The 23,751-nt window shown below is 38.6% G+C and overlaps 1 protein-coding gene across 8 annotated transcripts in view; it reads right to left on the reverse strand.

Annotated features, from left to right (window-relative positions):
• DLG1 (discs large MAGUK scaffold protein 1) overlaps positions 1–23,751 on the reverse strand; it is a 271,624-nt gene that overhangs the window by 141,534 nt on the left and 106,339 nt on the right. Inside the window, exon 1 of one of the 8 annotated variants that reach the window (XM_049879841.1) lies at positions 14,566–15,595. The exons of the other annotated variants lie outside the window; for them this stretch is intronic. Within the exon in view, the coding sequence (XP_049735798.1) occupies positions 14,566–14,799 (234 nt within the window). The 5' untranslated portion in view covers positions 14,800–15,595. Of the gene's footprint in view, positions 1–14,565; positions 15,596–23,751 lie in introns of those variants that run through there. 8 annotated transcript variants of the gene reach the window in all.

Consider the following 23,751-nt stretch of genomic DNA (forward strand, 5'->3'; position numbering starts at 1 on the left):
CCTCAGAGCCTATTTGGTATTCCTCTGCTTAGAATTCTCTTGTCCCAGGTTTCAACACGGCTCAATCCATAACTTCTTTCATGCCTTTATTCAAATATTACCTTCAAGCTGAAGTCCCTCTTGGCTATCCTATCTATCAGGCTCCTACACACACATTTTTCACTGTTTTTTACCTTTACTTTTTCTCCAGCATGTCATATTTTAATCATGTTTATTATCTGTCTTCTTCCTCTTTAACATAAGCTCTATAAAAGCAAGGATTTCAGTTCTACCTACTCCTGTATGCTTAGTGCCTAGAACAGTGCCTACCACAAAGGAAGTATTTAATAAATATCTGTTGGATGAATGAAATCACAAGACCAACCAAAGAAATCTGTTTCATCGAGCCATCATCCTTTAAAGACAGTACACTTAACCAGTATGCTATACTGTTGCTCTTAAATAGTTCAAAAAAAGAGTTTTAGTCTGCCTTTACCACATGGAGCCCTGGTGGTGCAGCGGTTAAGATCTCAGCTGCTAACTAAAATGTCCGCCGTTTGAATCCACCACCCACTCCTTGGACACCCTACGGAGCAGTTCTACTCTGTCCTATAGGGTCGCTATGAGTCAGAATCGACTTGACGGCAATGGGTTTACAAGTTACCACTGTATTTTACTGCAATGGCAATATATAATATTAACTAAAAAAGGAAATAGGATACTCCATTGATCCTTAGACGGGCACACTTTTTCTGAAAAGGGCCAGAAAACAAATATTTTAGGCTTTGTGAGCCATACAGTTTCTGTTACAACTACCAAACTGCTGCTGTAGCTTGACAGCAAAGACAACACATTAACAAATGGGCATGGCTGTGTAATAATAAAACTTTATTTATAAAAAAGCAAGTAGCAGGCACGACTTGGTCTGTAGGCTATAATTTGCTGACCCCTGCTTTAGGTGAATAAGGAGGGGGAAAAAAAGCTAATTAAGTCAAATGTAGAAAATAGAAAATCAGCTGTTATTTTTTATTAAAATAAACTGTTTGAATTTTTTAATTACCTGTGTTAATTTAAAAAAAACAGAGAAGTGACAACTAAAAATGAAATACATATGGAATTTTAAGTTTCATTGAGAGTTCTTTAAAATATTCTTTAAAAAATTTTATATAATAAAGCTGTCTTCTTAAAATCAAAAGAATTTAGGTTCTATGCTGTGTGTAGAGGGTCAGTGAAAAAAAGGCAAGACCCTCAACAAGGTGGACTGACACAGTGACTGTAAAAATGGGCTCAAGCATAGCAACGATTGTGAGGATGGCACAGGACTGGGCAGTGTTTTGTTCTGTTGTACACAGACAGGGTTGCTATGAGTCAGAACTGACTCAACTGCACCTAAGAACAACAATAATACTGTGTGTAGTCTTCTATTTCTGAAAATCTAATAAAAGTGATATGGTATTTGTTCTGTCCTTTTTTCCCTCCAAAATTCTCCTGTGGTATTTAATATAGCTGAAGCTATTAATCCTTAAGATGGACATGTATCTTGTTTGCTTTTCTTCTATCTTCTAGAATACTTTGAAACCGATTTATTTTTCCAATTTATAACCCTTTGATATATTGGATAGTTCTACCAAGATTAACCAAAACACTAAACCCACTATCAATGAGTCAATTCCAACTCAAAGCGACCCTATAGGACACAGCAGAAATGCCCCATAGGGTTTCCAAGGACCGACCAGTCGATTCGAACAGCCAGTCTTTTGGTTAGCACTCGTAGCTCACCACAGGTCTTAACCACTGTACCACCAGGGCCCCAAGACTGCTGTTGTTAGGTGCCTTCAAGTTGGTTCTGATTCATAGTGTTCCTATGTACAAGAAAATGAAACACTACCCAGTCCTGCACCACACCCTCACAATTGTTATGCTTGAGCCCATTGTTGCAGCCACTGTGTCAATCTATCTCGTTGAGGGTCTTCCTCTTTCTCACTGACCCTCTACTTTACCAAGCATGATTTCCTCTCCAGGAAACTGATCCCTCCTGATAATCCTGAATACACAGAGTCACTACACCAAAAAAAAAAACTGGTCGACATTCGACCGTTTCAGGAGGTAGCATATGATCAAGAACCAATGGTACTGTACCACAGGGCTTCAAGATTAGCCAGAGTTAAATATAAAAAATGAGGCTGTTTTAATTCGAATCCCAGATTATAATCTCCAGTTCTTTTTCTTAAAACAAAAATTTGCAAGGCAGTCAATTGACCCTACTGTGCCATAACCATACCACTTTGCACTCCAGTGCTGAGTCAGTAGTCAGTATTTAGGTATCACAAATACTGAAAATACTGTTGAGAAATGGGACGAAATTGAGGCCTACAAAGGTAAAAATAATGAGTGGGCAGGCCTCCTGTTAAGAGGTGAGGAAGAAAAATCTTTTAAATAAATTTATTAAGGGGCAGTAGAGGTTACAGTTAAGCTTCTCCTAGAATTCCAGTTTCCAGATGTCATAACCAGTTGGCTTACACTTGCATAAGTCTTTGAACCAGATTTTGTTGATTGATTTGCATATTCCTGTAAAATTATCACGAGCTGGTTTATTTAAAGTTTGCTAAATAAGGTGATAATTGTAGGCTACTGTTTTTCACATGGTCTGAACAACTATTTTTACCTTTATTAAAATTCTAAACTCTGATATAAAACTGGACGACTGAAAATCTTATCTAAATAACAGTAGCAAGAAGTAAAAAGAATAACAAGGAGAAAGATTTTTAAAGAAACTAAGTAAAATATTGATAAGAACATAAGTTCTTCATATTTATAAAAATATATATGCCTCACAAATTTTTGATAGAGGACTTTGAATTATTTTTGAAATATCAATGAGCTTACAGACTACTGTAATGTAAGCTTGCTAATTTTCAAGCTATAAAACCCAAATGAAACACGTCATCATCGAGTTGATTCTGATTCATAGCAACCCTACAGGACAGAACAGAACTGCCCCATAGTGTTTCCACGGCTGTAAATCTTTATGGAAGTAGACTGCCACATTTTTCTCCCATGGAGTAGCTGGTGGGTTCAAACCAGCTGACTTTTCAGTAAGCAGCCGAGTGCTTAACCACTGTACCACCGGGGCTCCTTTTCAAACAAGACGCCTATATAAAAATGGCGTGGGAAATTTATAGTGACCAAATTATGTTCAGATGCTCCGAACTTCCTCTCAGCCATCATCAGATTAAATGAAAATAAACACTTGGATAATATTTATCCATTCATCAAATATTTATCAGGTGCATTTACTCTGGGGCTACAAGAAAACACACTGTAGTCCCACCTCTTGTGAAGCTTATGGTTTAGCAACTGAAATTAAACAAATCATTATGCAGTTGACTATCGAACTGTAGTTGTGGTAAGTGGTAAGAAGCACAATTCTCATGTAAACAAACACTGCTGGAAAATAAACAACGGGTAAAAACATGGTGCAGGCTGAATCTCCTGGCCTAATACCAAGGGCATGTGGGTTAGTCACTTTTAGCACTATTATAACACATTATTTTAAAGGCTAAAATTTAAAACTTGTTTGAATATATTAAAAAACAATTATGGCTTATGAAATTTCTTTCTACCTATTTGCCCTTGACAAAAGGGTCATCTAACAATCAAAACACTGAACAGAAACTACAAAGATGAATATAACACATTTCCTACCTATCAAGAGCTTATATAACAAATTTCACATTTTTAGTTCTTCTAACTATAGCCAATCTAATCTAGATTACGATATTATCATTTTGTATATTTTTTTAAGCCATTCTCAGTGGAATGGCTGAGCAGAAATCTGAAGGAAGCCTTGAAGTCAACCATGAGACTATCTGGGGCAAGAATGCTCTAGGGAGAGAGAACAACAAGATTTAGGCTCTGAGATGGCCACATGCTTGATGTATTTGAGGAAGAAATACAAGACCAGTATAGTTGGAACAGAATGAGTGAGAAAGAGGTGAGAAATGGGGTTGAAGATATTGCCAAAGGCCAGATCAAACAGAACCTTTTAGGTTATGGTCAATAAAATAAGGATTTATGATTTTTTATAAACGTGATCTGAAGCCATGGGAGATTAACAAGCTATTAGCATGAACTGATTTATATTTTGTCAGGATGAATCTGGATGCTAGATGAAGAAGAAAATGGTGAAAGGAAAGAATGGAAACGAGGACCCCGGTTAGATGTTTACCACCGTAGTTCAGGAAACAAATGAAAGTAACTTGAATTAGTAGTTAGATTCTACTATTATAAAAACTCAAGAAAAGATTTATACACAGAAAAAAACAACCTTTGATGGTTACGAGGGAGGGAAGTGGTGAGGAGGGGAAATCACTAACTAGATAGCATAGAAGTGTCAACTTTGGTAAAGGGAAAGACAACATACAATGTAGGGGAAGTCAGCACAACTTGACTAAGGCAAAGTCATAGAAGCTTCCCAGACACATCTAAACACCCTGAGGGACAGAGTTGCTGGGGACTGAGGACCATAGTCTGGGGGAACATCTAGGTCAACTGACATTAACATAATTCCTAAAGAAAATGTTCTACATCCTAGTTTAGTCAGTAGCATCTGGGGCCTTAAAAGCTTTTGAGTGGCCATCTAAAACACATCTATTGGTCCCATCCCATCCAGAGCAAAGGAGAATGAAGAAAACCAAAGACAGAAGTGGGCCCAGAAGAACTAGATGGTGCCTAAGTACCACCACTAACCACTCTGACTGGGATCACAATAGAGAGTCCCAGACAGAGCAGGAGAAAAATTGTAGAACAAAATTAAAATTCACAAAAGAAGACCAGACTTACTGGTCTGACAGAGACTAGAAGAACCCCTGAGGTTATGGCTCCCAGACACCCTGCTAACTCAGATATAAAGCTACTTCCAAAACCCACTTTTTAGACAACTAGGCCTATAAAACAAACAATAACACATGTGGAAAACGTACTTCTTAGTTCAATCAAATATATAAGACCAAATGGGCAACTTCTGCCCAAAAGCAAGACAAGAATGCAGGAAGGGACAGGAAAAGTGGCCAAATGGACACGGGGAACCCAGGGTTAAAAGGGGGGGAGTGCTGTCACACTGCGGGGATTATAACCAATATCATAAAACAATTTATGTATAAATTTTTTAATGAGAAACTTGCACTCTAAACTTTTACCTAAAGCACAATAAAATTATTTAAAAAAAAAAAAAAGAGAGAGAGAGCAGTCAGATCTTTCCTAAGGAAGCTGGCCACCTGTCACCAAACGCTTCTATAACCAAGCACCATTTACTTTCAGCTGGGCAGGGCTGGCAGATTAGCTGCAAATAAAATTGACCTGGCACTGCTCAGCTTCTGCCTGAAATGGAAAATTCTGGTCTCATTAGGACTTGTGCAACTGACTTCCCTGCCTTTAAAAACAGGACTTATTCACAGTGCCAATACTGTTTGTACCTCCTGCTAATGGCAAAATGTGTATAGGTGTCTTGGCCTGGGCAGCCAAACCTCAGGCCTCCAAGGTACAGCTGGTTTGAAAAGCAGTTAAGAATCCTTTTAATAAAAGAAGTGTATGGTTTTGCTGCATATATTCTCAACAACAATAAAATAAATTTTAAAAAAAGTGATGAGATCATACACATATTCTCAATTCATAGAGCCAATAGAATTTGCTACTGGATTGGATGTGGAACAAATAAAAGACGATGCCGAGGGTTTTATCTTGAGCGTATTAGTGAATGGTACACTGAAGCTAAGAAATGGAGAGAGCAACACAACTAGGAGTTCTGTTTTTGACATGTTAACTTTCAGATGCTTAACCAAAGTGGGGATATCAAGTGGGAATCTAGATCTACAAGTATATAGGGATTAGCTGTGGGTTACAGATATTGATGGCATTTAAAGGCACATGACTGGATGAGATCACCTGAAATATGAGTCAACAAGAGAGACGAAGGAAGAAGTTCAAGGACTGAGCCCTGAGGCGCTCAACATTTATTGTTGTTAGCTGCTGTCAAGCCAGCCCCCCCACTCACAGTGACCCCATGCACAATGGAATAACATGCTGCCCGGTCCTGTGCCGTCCCCAGGATTGGTTGCAGATTGGACCTTTGTGATCTACAGGGTTTTCACTGGCTGCTTTTCAGAAGCAGATCACCAGGTCTTTCTTTCTAGTCCATCTGGAAGCTGCACCGAAACCTGTTCAGCATGTAGGAATAGGAAAAAGGGGGAGTATTCCACAAAGGAAACTGGCTGATAGAAGAGAAGACAGGCAGTATCCAGGAAGTCACAGGAGAAAGAGTTTCAAGGGGAGAGTAATCAGTTGTGCTGAAAGCTGTTACGAGGTCCAGTAAAAATGAAGATGAGAATTAATCACTGGATTTAACAAACTATACTCCAAAAGAGACTTTTATGTTGTTTGTTTAAATGAGAGGTATTACAGCAAGTTTGTATGCTGACGGGAATAATCCAGTAAAAATTACTAAAGAGACAAAGACAGGTGATGGAGTGAAGAGAGGCAAGAATTTCAGAAGTCCCTGAATAATCAAAGGGCTTGAGATGTAGTCAGAAATGACAAGTTAGCTATAGGAACGCAGAGGATTCATTTACTGTAACAGGATGGAAGATGGCGTAAGATCAGCACTTGAGAATGAGGTCTGGTATCAGGAACTGGAAGTTTAATGTGCAGCTTGGGAGCTAGTGTGGAGGAGGAAGAGGTTCAATTAACCAAATCTGGATTTTACCAATGAAGTGACAGTCTCAAATATTGAGGGAATTAAGATTATGAAAGGCAGTGTTTATAGTCATGGACCATGGAATTTGAACAAGGTTAAAAGGAATAATAAAAAGGTAGGTTGAAAGTACTGAGAGGATTAAAAAAAAAAAAGAAATCACTGTAGTGGGAGTACTAAAGGAAGTGAGCTGAAGAAAAGGAAGTGTCTGTCAGTTTGAAAGGCACGAAATTGGGATTTTTTAAGTGGTACAGTCAATAGTAATGAAAAGGTTTTGAATATAATCATTTAAGGGGTCACTGAAGTGAAGGAAAAAAACAAGATTCCTATAGGTAAAGAGATCAAAGAACTGCGAGTCGGCATTCTGCATAGGTCATACAAGTACATCGAAAATTACTAAGAATGATTACAGGACTAACAGGCAGAGAAAAAAAAAAATGAAACCAGGTGTTGAAACCATCAATAATTAAAAGTGCATTTGACTAGAAAAGGAGGGTAAGTAGAAAATATAGCCTAATGACATGAATTTTTTAAAAGAAGGAAGAGGTACAACCATTCAGGAGTGTCAATGATAAGCTAAGAAGACACCGACTGTTGCTCCTAGGATGCGTGAGGCATAAGACTCCTAATCGATGGGAGGGCTGTAGAAAAAACCATATTCTCAGAGTAATGCCAAGTTTCCATGAGGGAAAAAAAGTGAGATGAACCATCCCCGAAGAGACTGGGGATGGAGGAGATTCTGTTGATGACAAACTGGAAGTTCTGGAGGGCAGAGTGAAAGTGTTTGTGTTGTTAGAGATAAATGGGTGATCAAAACAGATCAGGCATACACCAGTCACACAGGGATAAGGAGCTGAGTGAGAGTGATCTGCAAGGTTTGGAATTTTTGTGGTGACTGAGGATAAGATCAGTCTTAATGGTATGTGTTACAGACTGAATTGCGTCCTCCGAAAATGTGTGTTAACCTGGCTAGGCCATGATTCCCAATATTGGGTGGCTGTTCACCATTTTGTCATCTGATGTGATTTTCTTGTGTGTTGTAAATCCTACCTCTACGATGTTAATAAGGTGGGATAGGTGGCAGTTATGTTAATGAGGCAGGACTCAATCTATAAGATTGGATTGTGTCTTGAGCCAATCTCTGTTGAGATATAAAAGAAAGAAGCAAGCAGAAAGATGTGGGGGGGAGGGGGACTCATACCACCAAGAAAGCAGCACGGGGAGCAGACCCGGGGTTCCTGCGCAGAGAAGCTCCTAGTCCAGGGGAAGACTGATGACAAGGACCTTCCTCCAGAGCTGATAGAGAAAGCCTTCCCCTGTACCTTATACCCTGAATTTGGACTTCTAGCCTACTAGGCTGTGTTGGAATAAACTTCTATTTGTTAAAGTCATCCACTTGTAGCATTTCTGTTACAGCAGCACTAGATGACTAAGACAGTATGCTTAGGGGAGGCTTGGTGAGAGGTGGATAATCAATTAAATCAGTCTTCTTGTGACAGGTTCTTTTAGAAATTTCCAGGAAAGAGACTGGGAAGGGAGGTGAAGCCAGGGAATTGGTGGTCTCACCTTATACCCTGAATTTGGACTTCTAGCCTACTAGGCTGTGAGAGAATAAACTTCTATTTGTTAAAGTCATCCACTTGTAGCATTTCTGTTACAGCAGCACTAGATGACTAAGACAGTATGCTTAGGGGAGGCTTGGTGAGAGGTGGATGATCAATTAAATCAGTCTTCTTGTGACAGGTTCTTTTAGAAATTTCCAGGAAAGAGACTGGGAAGGGAGGTGAAGCCAGGGAATTGGTGGTCTCACCAGGAACGGGGCTCTTTGGGCCCCTCTCTTAAATTGTGCAATAGTCTTGAGAGTTGTGTTCTTGAAAACATGAACAGCTTACACTTAAAAGTTAACTAATTCAGTCAACAGTATTTACTGAATGCTTGAATAGACAGCACTATCCCAGTTGCTATAATTCCTGATTACTTCTATTTGAATTTCTACATAGACTATCAGAGTTAAGTAACATAAAAATAACAATAGTGGCACCTAACTCTAGTATAGAGCTTAGTATGTGCCAGGTATTGGTACTGTTCTAAGCGCTTTATATACACTAAATCATTTCATCCAAATAACTCAATGAGACTGACACCATTACTATTTCCATTTTCCAGACAACATCAATCCAATGCATAGCTTTAAAACAGAAATTCTTTATAGTCCAGAATGCACCTGTTTAGGACAAATAGTATTCTTTTATACAAATTAGTCTACATATTTTTCCACATAGGTATTTAAACAGTATTTTTCTATATTTTAAATTAGGATAAGGTTTTTCCTCTAAAAAGCAGATTATTCAACTCATGTGGCTAATATATTCACCCTTATGAAAATTTTATTATTCTACTTCAGTTATGACAAGCCATCATGTCTATTCTATTCACTTCTAGGAACAGAGCTTTCAGCTTAATAGTGTTTGAGAGGAAACTCTATTTGAGTATTTATAATGACCTATGTTAGGGATTTTGAAGTAGTCCAAAATATATGAACAGTTGTTAAACACACACTCAAAGTGACCTATCACTTCACAACTGTTTAAAGTTTATATGATTACTAGTCTCATCAATAAACACTGGTATCACCAAACAGATAAAACTTTTCACCTCTGAACTAAAGGAAGTTAACTGGACTATAGAAGTACTGGACGAGAGTTCCTTAAAACCCTGCTGAATATGAAAATTGATCCAAGATTAGAACAGGGCTGAGTATGCTAAGCAGGACAGGGCAGACTGGCATCAAGTGATCCCACAGACAAGAACAGGAGGGATGCTGAAGCAAGGAATCAGGAAGCGTTTGACAATGTGTAGGCCACTTTTTCTGTAACTATTCAAAATTAAGAACGTAAGTAGTATTCAGCCCAGAATAAAAAAATTTACACTGAAAGAGACTAATACACAAGAAAATCACCTTAATTTAACATTTTATAATGTCAACTGTATGGTAAAAGTATAAGACAGCCTCCAAATACATGTTCCTTGTATGCAAACAGTCAAAAGCAGGTCTAGGTACTCTCTTGTTCCCTTCACCAAGGTTTCTTCCTGAACCTCTGTTCTCCCCTTATTCTCTAATTTTCCCGACAAACCCTGGATTCAAGTTTAAAATAAAGCCCCATAATGTAAACTTTTGGTATATAACCAAATAATAAAGTTAGAGACAGTTTATAAGCTGCATGGTTGTCATTATCGGATGAGACCTGAAGGGGGTAAGAAAATCTGGTGTATGGGGCATTTGTGTGACTTCAAGAAGATATGAAGAATGAAGAGGAAGGAGAAGAAATGTGGGAGATGGGCTGCTTTGAAGAACTAAAGGCGCTTATAAGGGGGCAAAGTATATGAAAACACACTTCACCAAAGAAGACATTCAGATGGCTAAGAGACACATGAGAAAATGCTCACGATCACTAGCCGTTAGAGAAATGCAAATCAAAACTACAATGAGATACCATCTCACCCCAACATTACTGGACGAATCGAAAAAAAAAAAAGGGGGGGAAATAAATGTTAGGGAGGCTGTGGGGAGACTGGAACTCTTATGCACTGTTGGTGGAAATGCAAAATGGTACAACCAATTTGGGATACAATATGGTGCTTCCTTAAAAAGCTAGAAATAGAAACACCAAACGATCCAGCAATCCCACTCCTAGGAATATATCCTAGAGAAATAAGAGCTGTCACATGAATAGACACATGCACACCCATGTTCACTGCAGAATTATTCACAATAGCCAAAAGATGGAAACAACCTAAGTGCCCATCAACAGAGGAATGGATAAACAAACTACAGTACATATACGCAATGGAATACTACTCAACAAAAAAGAACAATGATGAATCTGTGAACACCTCACGACACAGATAAATCTGGAGGGCATTATGCTGAGTGAAATAAGTCAATCACGAAAGGACAAATACTGTAGGAGACCACTATTACAAAAATTCATGAAAAGGCCTATACGCAGAAAACAACAATCTTTGATGGTTACGAGGGAGGGGAGAGGAGGGAGGGAAAAACACTTTGTTGATGGGTAAGACAGTACACAATACTGGGGAAGTCAGCACAACTTGACCAAACCAAGGTCATGGAAACTCCATGGACAAATCTAAACTCCCTGAGGGACCAAATTACTGGGTTGAAGGCTGGGGACCAGGGCCTAAGAGGACATCTAGCTCAACTGGCATAACACAGTTTATAAAGAAAACGTTCTACATTCTACTTTGGTGAGTGGCGTCTGGGGTCTTAAAAGCTCGTGAGTGCCCATCTAAGATACTCTACTGGCCCCATCCCATCTGCAGCAAGGGGGAATGAAGAAAACCAAAGACACAAGAGAAAGATTAGTCCGAAGGACTAATGGACCACAACTACCACGACCTCCACCAGACTGACTACAGCACTACTAGATGGTACCTGCCTACTACCATGGACTGCTCTGACAGGGATCACAACAGAGGGTCCCGGACAGAGCTGGAGAAAAATGCAGAACATAATTCTAACTCACAAAAAAAAGACCAGACTTACTGGCCTGACAGAGACTGGAGAAACCCCGATTTTATGGCCCTTGGACACCCTTTTAACTCAGTACTGAAGTTACTCTGAGGTTCACCTTTCAGTGAAAGATTAGACAGGCCCATAAAACAAATAATAATACACATAGCTCAATATGAGACTAAATGGGCATACCAGCCCAGGGGCAAGGACAGGAAGGCAGGAGGGGATAGGAAAGCTAGATGAATGGAAATGGGGAATCCAAGGTGGAAAAGGGGAGAGTGTTGACATGTTGCTGTTTGGCAACCAATGTCACAAAACAATATGTGTACTAACTGTTTAATGAGAAACTAATTTGCTCTGTAAGCCTTCATTAAAAGCATACGCACGAACATACACAAAAGGCACTTACGAGGGAAAAGAGCAAATCCAAAAAATATAAGTATCTAAGCAGTGTCAGATTATGGGGCCATATTGCAGATTTAGGAAGGCTAAGAGATAACAAGGTTCCAGGTGGCTGAAATGGAAATTAATGAATTAAACAAACATTTATTGAGTATCAACTATGAGCCAAGCCCTGTGCTAGCAGAAGTTTATAATGACCTGGTTTCCACTCCTGGTATTCTTGTTAACTACCTGATGACCTTCCTATTCAAAAAGCACTGACTTCCTACAAAGTGCCAGATATTTCAGTAGAACCTGACACACAATTTCAGACATGAACATGAATATCTCCAACAGACAAGCAATTTATATGAATCAATAAATATATTATCTTTTTATTTGTAGCTATCTGGGGATATATAAAATTAGAGCAATGACTTTCAAACTAATAAACCTTGGTTTAATGACAACTCTACAAAAACCTGCTTAAAATATCATACGGCATAGTTCTAATTAGATTCGAAGTTAATCTTACTATCAAATTTTATGAAGGAATTTTTCTGACAACACTGAAATAGACCTGGTAATCATCTCTGCTATTCATCAATCACAGTGCAGAACACTATCATGCTACTACTATATCCACAGGTATACAGTAGATGCTCAATAAATTATTATGAAATTCCATCCAACTACTCCCTTTTTAACAATGTACAATTCCTTTCTGGTGCTACCAAATAAAGTTGTCAGTCACGAGCTCAGTAGATAAAATAACAAATTATATCCTATCATCAACTAAGATCCAAATATGCCTAAGGTTCTTTTTCAGTCTCATTATATTTTATCCTGTGAAATAAATTCTAATGAGCTACAACAAATACTTGGATATATGAAATATCCAAATCATCACTGAGTATAATTTTCATCAGTAAGAAAAATGAACAGAATGAAAAATGACGTGACGGTACTCCAAAACAGGGGAAATAAAAGCTAAAACCTCTGGCCTTATGTCTGTACTTCTAGAGATGAAATACAAAGGTAATGAAAAAGATAAGGTAAGGATCAAGAAAGAAGAAATAAAAACAAACTCATTTATCGGTATAAAGAAAGGATCTCAGCCAAATGAAATATAAATTTTAAAATGACTTTGTTGGATCAGTTGCAAATAGAGGTCATTATTAAAATTCTGATTCTACATTCGTGCAGTACGATAACAATTTTTGCTCCAAATCCTAAGGTAACTATACTTTTTTGTGGCTTCAATAGTTTTATATATGAATTATTTTCCCTGTTTTTTCATTTGTGTGACCTTAATGAAGATAGTACCTCAAGATGAAATACAGATAGCAGTAGTTGTAGGAATGTGTGTGTAAGAGGTAGTGTGTGTATATAATAGTTTGTTATATATTATATATAACATATATTATGCATAATATTATATATGAACAGTTTTTTAAAGTCTGTAGTATCTTTCTTCTCGACAAGAGAAAACATCATCTCACATCACCCTACAGTGACCACCACCACCATACAGAGAATTAAACATCGAACCCTTAGTCTCTGCGTCTTTTTTTAGATATGTAATTATAGCCAAAATCAATTAATTAAATTCTTGGGGGCAGTAACAACCTAAGAGTTAAACCAATTATTGTCCCTAATAAGTTTTGATTATAAGTAACCTCAGTGCTCACATGAAAATGATGGATGACCTTTACCAGTAATTCCATTTCTGTCTCAAAGAAGTAGAATCTCTTACTTAAGAAAGTTGACATTATTTTTAAATCACTATTATTAAAAGACAACTCTAATAATGAAAAAAACTGTTGACAGTTACATTTTAAATTTACTGTATTGCTTCTAATTATTAGGGTAAAAAATAACTTTAAAGGATTTATTTTAAATAGGCCCTAAGGAACACATATATATGTGGATATACATTTAACTTAAATATTATGGATCTCAAAGGGCAAAGGCATTCTCAACTTGTTTTTAAATTAGACTTGATTCTCATCCCTCTGTTTTTACTAAAGTTGAATGCCTATCTGTTAAAAGTATATTTTAAAATATGAGTATTCCCTCTACCTCCCTTACATCCCCAAATAATAGGTATTTTACTCAAACTAATATTTTCTTTTATTTTTTCCTCCTAATTTCAATACTTATTTCCTCAAAGAGAAGGAGTTTTATGTGATTTTTTTTTTAATTTGGAGACTTTAATGTCTTAAAAACTGTCATTTGACTTTAAACTGTCAGTGATTCTAAAATGTCATTTGAATATTTTGAGAAAAAATTTCCACGACCATGTTAATAACACAAGTTTATTGATTTAAAATTAACCCTAGACAATATATGTTTAAGAAATGAAGGGATTCATTAAATCCCTTCAAATAAACCGTAATGTAATTACTGTAACTTTAAGATATATTTATATATAATACCAGCCAACTGTATCAAATTTAATCTATTCTCAAAACACTAGACAATGGAAATATTTCAAATTACGTTTGGTTCCTTTACTTTAACAATCTCCCTAAGGTTATCTAATGACATGGAAAAGCTAAACAATCAAAAAGGTATTCTTCTCTCTGGCCAGGCATCACAGTTTATAACATTTAACACAGTCTAAAAATTAGGAGACAAACATTATTTATATTTTAATTTCTCCATCAGTGGCTTTATATTTTTAGAGAAGTCACCCAACAATGTTTGGCATTACAGAAGAGCATAAAGGAAAACGTTTTTTGGTCCCCCCTTCATGCTAAAGTACTGCATAGACAGACTGAAAACATACATTTTTGCGCACCCAAGACCCAGTGGATAATCTACGTCTTCCTTAATAAGGAACCTATACTAAGGCATCTTTGAAAAGCAAATGTGAACAGAGATATACTGAAAATCATTTCAACAAGTGGTATGTTACCTGGGTGGAGCTGGTGGCTACCGAGATGCAGTCAATAAAGCTGTGTCTTCGAGTGAAAAATGCAACTATCTGCTGCCAGCGTGACGGTTCTGGCTCAGCCTGCAGTTCATCTGATGAGCCCTTCTTTGCCCAGTGTTTCTGCTTTGGGCCTACCGAGCCATGGCTAGAACTAGTATTGCCTCCTCGACTGGCACGAGAGTATAGAAGTGTGTTGTTTCCGAAAATGTAATTCATCTCTGCAGCCCTGCAGGTGGTTGCCAAGCAGTCTTACTTCTCTACCAGCTGCTGAGTGGTGAATGATCGGTAAAAACTGCAGCTAGAATTACAGCAGCATCACTTGTAGATCAGGGAAAAGAAAAACCTTGAGAAATGATGCTCATTTTCTCTGTAATTTCCTCCCATGAAAGAGCTTGTTATCTTCCCTCCGTACCTGTTAGCTGTATGATGGCTGAGTTTATTTTTGCAGACCAAAAAAACGGCATAAGGTGGATTTCCTTCTCATGATTATTTTTTCACCAGCGTCTGCAGGAACCAAAAGCTGTTCTTTTGTGTTAGCTGATAACTAGACGGACTGAAATCCAGGAAGTGAGGTCGATCAGCAGGTAAAGAAGGATGTTATGAATGCTGGACTACCAAGACCCTTTGGGGCTGCCTGATTTAATGTACTGGGTGGAGAAACCCTAGATTACCAAGTTTCAAGCACAGTCTGTAGTAAAATCCAATGGCATCTTCACTGCTTACATAAATTATACATATGAACTGAATTAAAAAATAAAAGAGGATTCTCTCTGCCAACAGTTCTGATGGTTTAAAATAATTCTACTAAAGGAGCTTTTGTCATTCACACACAAATGTCTACACCAAGACAGAGCTTACATTAATTAGCACAGGTTCTAAGTCTTTTAAAGGTACTATCTTATATTGAACCATGAGGAGATCTAATGATAAGAGAGACATCCATTTGCAATGTAGCACAGTCACTTTATATAATATACTAGTTTTGAATGCTTTGATAATTTAAGTCTAGAGACAGAAACAAATTAATTAGCAAAATAAGTATTATTTGGCTTTTGGAACTTTGATAGAATAGTTACCAAGAAAGAAGTTATTGGCACCATCCCCTCATATATTATAAACAATAAGATTATAGTTATTAATTTGTAAAAATTTACTGACCTAAGATAGATCTCTATTCTTCATATAAAGTAAAAGAATGTAACATTGGTAAATTTTTTGTTTTATAAGCAATGAAACGTGTTTTATCTAGCACTACATGAATTACACTCTGGTTCACAAAATAATATTGTTTGATTGCTAAACGGGCATTTTCTAACATCCAATATCTAGATCTGTGTTTCTAAACATAGCAGTCCATCTCAGAATTGCCTGGGGTGTTGGTAAAAATGCAGATTGGAATCTCCTCCCCTAGAAGAATTTCTAGGGGTGGGACCTGAAAATTTTCATTTTTAACAAGCTCCCTAAGTGACTCTTAAGCACCCTCAAGTTTGAGAACGACAAATTTCCTAAGCCTGCCCTCTTAATACTCTGTTAGTATATATGACAATATACATGGGGTTGTCATGAGCCTAAATCAACTCAACAGCACCTAATAACAACAACATGAACACTTTAAAACAATATATGAACAAAAATGCTGCATGGTAATTTACTAATGGTTGAGTAATTCAGTTTTTAAGTTGAGCATACCGTAAGTTCCAACTGCAGCTGTTTTTTCAGATACGGACTGACAAAATTTTCCTTTCCTGCCTACATGTTTATCAGTACCAACTAGATGCAGCCTACTGGAGAGTAGCACTGGCAAACTACAACCGCAGTGTCTACTGTAAACCCTGTGCTAATGCTGTTTCTATGACTCCACCCCCAAGAAATGGACATATGCCCAGCAAAGGTTGAGAGCCACATGGAAGTCTCAGGGTAAGATGCTTTGTGACAGACATTAAGCAGGAAGTTTGCCACTTCTTCCCAAGGACTGCACAACAAGCAGCTAGCAATTTTGTGGCCCTGGGCAGAATGATCCTATCCATTTGAGGGTACAGGAATGGAGGAAAACACAAAGGTTGGACAGAGAACAAAGAATCCTCTCTGAGGGAAGAACTGAAACATATTGAAAAGTTTTACTATGAATCAGGTACTTAAAAAAGAATTGATTGGTGAGGTTTAATATCAAGTGTTGAAGTAACTGGTTTGGCCCCGACACACTGCTGTTTGACCCATGCCTGATGAAAATCCACAGAAAGAAAAAACAAACCTAGGATTGCTATAAAACCCATTGCCATCGCATCAATTCCGACTCATTGTGACCTGATAGGGCAGAGTAGAACTACCCCATGTGGTTTCCAAGGAGCAGCTGGTGGATTCAAACTGCCTACCTTTTGGTTAGCAGCCAAGCTCTTAACCACTGTGCCACCAGGGCTCCAGAATTCCTATAGGCTCTGTTATTCTGGATGAGGACAAAATACTAACGTTGAATCTATATCCCCTACACCTCAAATTGCAAACAGTGCTAACACACAGAATAGGAAGCCCTGGGTATACATAGATCTCTTGTCCTAGAGAGTCAAAGTTAAGTGCTATGGCTGCTGACCAAAAGAATCAGCAGTTCAAATCCACCAGGCGCTACATGGACACTCTATGGGGCAGTTCTATTCTGTCCTATAGGATCGCTATGACTTAGAATCAACTTGATGGCAATAGGTTTTTTTTTTTTTGTTTGTTTAGAGAGTCAAAGAGCTTGGAACAACCTAGTGTTGACAATCACTCCGTTCCATGTTTTCCCTGAGTACATGGAGGAAATACTTCTCAATGTACAGGTTTACTATTCAAATCCGTTTACACCAAGAAAACAACTTGAGTTTTGAGAAAGACTGTTTTATGAAAATGTCCCATTACTTGAGCTAAAAAAAATCTAGATCACCTCATCCATTACACCAAACCCGTTGTCGTCGAGTAGATTCAGATGTGAACTGCCTCATAGGGTTTCCGAGGAGTAGTGGTGGATTCAAACTGCTGAACTTTTGGTTAGCAGCCAAACACTTAACCACTGTACCACCAGGGCTCCATCCATTACCCAGCAATCAGTAAAACAAAAACCAACCCAAACTCGTTGTCGAGTCAATTCCGACTCATAGTGACCCTTTAGGACAGAATATAGAATTGCCCCATAGGGTTTTCAAGGCTGCATTATCTTTACGGAAGCAGACTGTCACATCTTTCTCCCGCAGTGCGGGTGCTGAGTTCAAACCACTGACCTTTTGGTTAGTAGCTAAGTGCTTAACCACTGTGCCACCAAGGTTCCTTCAGTGCTCAATACATATATACAAATCATATATGTACTCAAACCACAGTAAGTTTTACATGATTTGATTGGGAGGAGGAAGGAAACCAACTCCTCACAGATACCTGCTTTGGAATAGCTCCACTCACTCTGTAGCAGGGCTGGAAGATAAATTCCACCTCATTAAAACAAAGTTTAAGTTCAGTATAGAAAAACTTGAAGTCCCTGGGCAGTGCAAAGGATTAACATGCTTGCGGCTAACTGAAAGGTTGGAGGTTCAAGGTCACTCAGAGGTACCTTGGAAGGAAGGCCTGGTGTTCTACTTCTGAAAAACCAGCCACTGAAAACTCTACGGAGCACAGTTCTACTCCAACACACATGGGGGGTCGCCACGAGTCAGAATCAATTCAGGAAGAACTGGTACTGGTAAACCGGAAAAACTAAGAAAGTCTATTTAAAACAACAATTTAAAAAAATAAAAATAAAAATGCTAACTACCAAAAAGGATTATTACTAGAATTCTGGTATGATATATATATATATATATATATATATAGTGTTTATATAGTTTTCCTTAATTTTTCTTTTTCACAAAGTGATAGTGATATAATGTCTAGGGGAACTCTAACTGGTCTAAACAACAGGAAAAAACATAAATAAATGAAGTACATTCATTCAATGGGTAGTTATATAATCCAAAATATGATTACGAAAAATTTATTAGTGTGAAGAATGTTTGTTTTATAACTTAAAATAGAAGAGAGTTCAAAAACTTTATAGAGAATAGGATATCGATTATTTGTACATGTTTCCAAACTCACAGATAAACCTGAAAGTCTTCGGGTATACTAACAAAGGCAAATACTAAATAATCTTACTAAAAAAACATAAAGGTTGAAGGGTGAGAAGAAAAACCCCCTGAAACTCTAAAATATGCCAAAAAAAAAAAAAAAAAAATACTAAGTAACTACAAAGCTAAAGCACTGTAAATGCAATGTAACTAGCATTCTCCTTATCCCTTTACCTTTCTAACCTGCTTATTAAATTTCAGAACACACAGGAGCAAAGGAGAATGAAAAACACCAAAGACACAAGAGAAAGATCAGGTCAAAGGACTAATGGACCATAACTACCACAACCTCCACCGGACTGAGCCCAGAACAGCTAGCTGGTGAGCAGTTACCACCACCAACTATTCTGGCAGGGATCATCATAGAGGGTCCCAAACAAAGCAGCAGAAAAATGCAGAATAAAATTCAAATTCACAAAACAAAAAAAGGACCAGGCTTGCTGGTCTGATAGACTGGAGAAACTCCAAGAGTATGGCCCCTAGATACCCTTTTAACTCAGTACTGAAGTCATTCCTGAAGTTCACCCTTCAGTCAAAGGTTAGACAGGTCTATGGTCTGGTATAGGGCCAACAATAACACATGTGAGGGATGTACTCCATAGTTCAATCATGTATATGAGACTAACGAGCATATCCGCCCAAACGCAAAGACGAGAAGGCAGGGAGGAACAGGAAAACTGGACGAATGAAAAGGGAGAACCGGGGGTGGAGAAGGGGAGAGTGTTGACACACTGTGGGGTTGACAACCGATGTCACGAAGCAATTTGTGTATTAGCTGCTCAATGAGAAACTAATATGCTATGTAAACATTTACCTAAACTACAATAAAAAAGAATTCTCAAAACATATAAATGTTCTGAAAGAAGACAAGACTGACCTGAAAAGACTGATAAGAATATAGAAGATTTATTATTTATCTAGAAAAATCCCTGACCATAATGTACAAATCCCTTCTGTAGGAGCACCACCTAGTGGTCAAATTGTTATGCAAAATTACGATCCAGCAGTCCCACTCCTAGGAATATATCCTAGAGAAATAAGGGCCTTTACATGAACAGATATTATGTTTACTGCAGCACTGTTTACAATAGCAAAAAGATGGAAGCAACTAAGGTGTCCATCAACAGATGAGTGGATAAATAAATTATGGTATATTCACACGATGGAATACTACGCATCGATAAAGAACAGTGAGGAATCTGTGAAACATTTTATAACGTGGAGGAATCTGGAAGGCATTATGTTGACTGAAATTAGTCAGCTGCAAAAGGACAAATATTGTATAAGACCACTATTATAAGCACTGAAGAAATAGTTAAAACTGAGAAGAAAACATTCTTTCGTGGTTACGAAGGGGAGGGAGGGTAGGAGAGTGGGAGAGGGGTATAATTAGCTGGTAGATAAGAACTACTTCAGGTGAAGGGAAAGACAGTACACAATACAGGGGAGGTCAGCACAACTGGACTAAACCAAAAGCAAAGAAGTTTCCTGAATAAACTGAATGCTTCGAAGGCCAGCGTAGCAGGGGCAGGGCTTTGGGGACCATGATTTCAGGGGACATCTAAGTCAATTGACATAATAAAATCTATTAAGAAAACATTCTGCAACCCACTTTGAAGAGTGGCATCTGGGGTCTTAAACGCTAGCAAGCAGCCATCTAAGATGCACCAATTGGTCCCAACCCACCTGGATCGAAGGAGAATGAAGAACACCAAGGACACAAGGTAATTACGAGCCCAGGAGACAGAAAGGGCCACATGAGCCAAAGACTACATCATCCTGAGACCAGAAGAGCTAGATGGTGCCCGGCTACAACCGATGACTGCCCTGACATGGAACACAACAGAGAACCCCTGAGGGAGCAGGAGAGCAGTGGGATGCACACCCCGAATTCTCATAAAAAGACCAGACTTTAATGGTCTGACTGAGACTGGAATGATCCTGGTGGTCATGGCTCCTAGACCTTCTGTTGGCCCAGGACAGGAACCATTTCTGAAGCCAACTCTTCAGACATGGATTGGACGGGACAATGGGTTGGAGAGGGATGCTGGTGAGGAGTGAGCTTCTTGGATCAGGTGGACACTTGAGACTATGTTGGCATCTCCTGTCTGGAGGGGAGATGAGAGGGTAGAGGTGGTTAGAAGCTGGCGAAATGGACACGAAAAGAGATAGTGGAGGGAGGCAGCGGACTGTCTCATTAGGGGGAGAGCAATTGGGAGTATGTAGCAACATATATATAAGTTTTTGTGTGAGAGACTGACTTGATTTGTAAACTTTCACTTAAGGCACAATAAAAATAATTAAAAAAAATTGTTATGCAAACTATATGCTCACTTTAGTACTCAATGGCCATCCAAAAAAGATAAAATTCAACAACATTTTAATATGTTCCAGAGATATAAAAAAGGTTAATTTTCTAAAAGTGCCCATTATGTACTTGAAACGGGAAAGATTCTATTCCTATAGCATTCAGTTCAATAGACTTATAATTCCTATGTACATTCTTCTCTGCCACCCCCCATTCCTTATAATTTTTGAAAAACTACCAAATGCTGTTCGTTGATATCATTTGTTAGTTCTATCTACACCACTGGATGAAATGTGTCCAAGCCAGGAGATATACCTGATCATATTCCCTGTTCTAACTTGGATTTCGACTCCCTCTTGACAATGTTTACATCTGCTAGTTGGAGTAACTTTCTTTGCCACTGAAGATAAAAGCAAAATATGAATTCTTTTCTTTCCTCAATGATCACTGCGAGCTCCCACGTTCAACAGTACATCTTGGCCCTCCTTGTTGTTCTTCTACCTCTGAATGTATTTTGAAAAAGGCTGAGACTTTGTTTACTTTTGTGATTTACTATTTTTCGTAATTCTCAGCTCATTTTCTTGACACTATTTTTATTAGAATCATACTAAAACTACATTTGCATGTGAAAGCTGGACAACGAATAAGGAATGAATAATGAATAAGGAAGACCAAAGAACTGACACCTTTGAATTGTGGTGTTGGCGAAGAATATCGAATATACCATGGACTGCCAAAAGAACGAATAAATCTGTCTTCGAAGAAGTACAACCAGAATGCTCCTTAGAAGCAAGGATGGCGAGACGGCGTCTTGGATCGGTCCCTGGAGAGGGACATCATGCTTGGCAGAGTACTGGGTCAGTGGAAAAAAGGAAGACCGTCAATGAGGTGGACGGACACAGTGGCTTCAACAATGAGCTCAAGCATAACAAGGATGCGCAGGACTGGACAGTGTTTCGTTCTGTTGTGCGTAGGGCCGCTATGAGTCGGAACCAACTCGATGACACCTGACAACAACAACAACAAAACTACAACTGCTATCGAGTTGATTCTGACTCGTGGTGACCCTATGTGTGTAAAGTAGAATTGCTCCATAGGGTCTTCAAGCCCGTGGCCTTTCAGAAGCAGATCTCCAGGCCTTTCTTCTGAAGCACCACTAGAGGTGTTTGAATCACCAACCTTTCTGTTAGTGGTTCAGTGCTCCACTGTCTGCATCATCCAGGGGCTCCTAGAATCATACTAGTCCTCTATATTTATGACTGTTTAAAATTTAAGCTTAAAGGTTTTTATATAGCCACAGGGGGGCAGTGGTGGTCCAGTGGTAAAATTCTAGCCTTCCAATGACCTCAAATGTGTGGAAAAGCTGGACAATGAAAAAGGAAGGCAAAAGAAACATTCATACATTTGAGTTGTGGTTTTAGCGAAGATTGCTGAATATACCACAGGCTGCCAAAAGAACAAACAAATCAGTCTTAGAAGAAATACCACCAGAATGCTCCTTATAAGTGAAGATGGCGAGACTTCAGCCCACTTACTTTGGGTATGTGACCAGGAAAAACCAGCTGTTAGAAAAGGACATCACGTTTGGTAAAGGAGAGGGTCAGTGAAAATGAGGGAAACGTTCAATGAGATGGATGGACACAACAGCCACGGCAATGGACTCAAACATGCCAACGATCGTGAGGATGGCACAGGACTGGGCACAGTTTCCTTCATTCTGTTATACGTGAGGTCACCATGAGTCAGGACAGGCTCCGTGGCAACTATCGACAACATACGGGAGAGCTGGATTCAATTCCCACCCAATGTGCCTCAGGCCCAGCCACCACCTGTCAGTGGAGGCCTGAATGTTGCTATGATGGTGAACAGGCTTCAGTAGCTTCCAGACTAAGACAGACTAGGAAGAAAGGCTTGGCAATCTACTTCTGAAAATCAGCCAGTGAAAACACTACTGATCACAATGGTCCGGTCTACAACCTCTTATGGAGATCACGGAGGACCAAGCAGTGCTTCATTCAGTTGTTCGTGGGGTGGCCATGAGTCAGGGCCTTATGGCAGCTAACAACAATATAGCCACAAAAATTGACCCACTGACTCTCTTTCTTCCACATTAGGATTTTTTTTAACACTATGCCACCAATTTCGTTCTTGAAATTCCTCTCCAAACTGGCAAGATAGCCTCCCTTTCAAAATCTTAAATCATAACATCATAATTACTTTTATTCTAAGCCCTGACTAAAGTAACTTTCAATCCCTACCTTGTTTCATTCATGATTTCAATAACAAGAACCACTATCACCAACAGACCTGATTTTTTCACAGCATGTTTCATGTTAGCAAATCCTTCATAGAGCCACTCATCAGCTCAAAAATCAAGGCCTTTCACACCTTGCTCTCATTTCCTAAAAAATACTCTAAGTATCAACTACAATATCATGAACTTTCCTGCATTTCTGGAATAACTGTCTTCTTCAAAACTCTGCTCAAATGTCAGTTTTTTTTAATTAACTTATACTGAGCTTCAAGTGAACGTTTACAAATCAAGTCAGACTGTCACATATAAGTTTATATATACCTTACTCCGTACTCCCACTTGCTCTCCTCCTGAGTCAGCTCTTCCAGTCTCTCCTTTCGTGACAATTTTGCCAGCTTCCAACTCTCTCTATCCTCCCATCCCCCCTCCAGACAGGAGATGCCAACACAGTGTCAAGTGTCCACCTGATATAATTAGCT

This window comes from Elephas maximus, chromosome 1 (assembly GCF_024166365.1).
Source record: "Elephas maximus indicus isolate mEleMax1 chromosome 1, mEleMax1 primary haplotype, whole genome shotgun sequence".
Taxonomy (NCBI): domain Eukaryota; kingdom Metazoa; phylum Chordata; class Mammalia; order Proboscidea; family Elephantidae; genus Elephas; species Elephas maximus.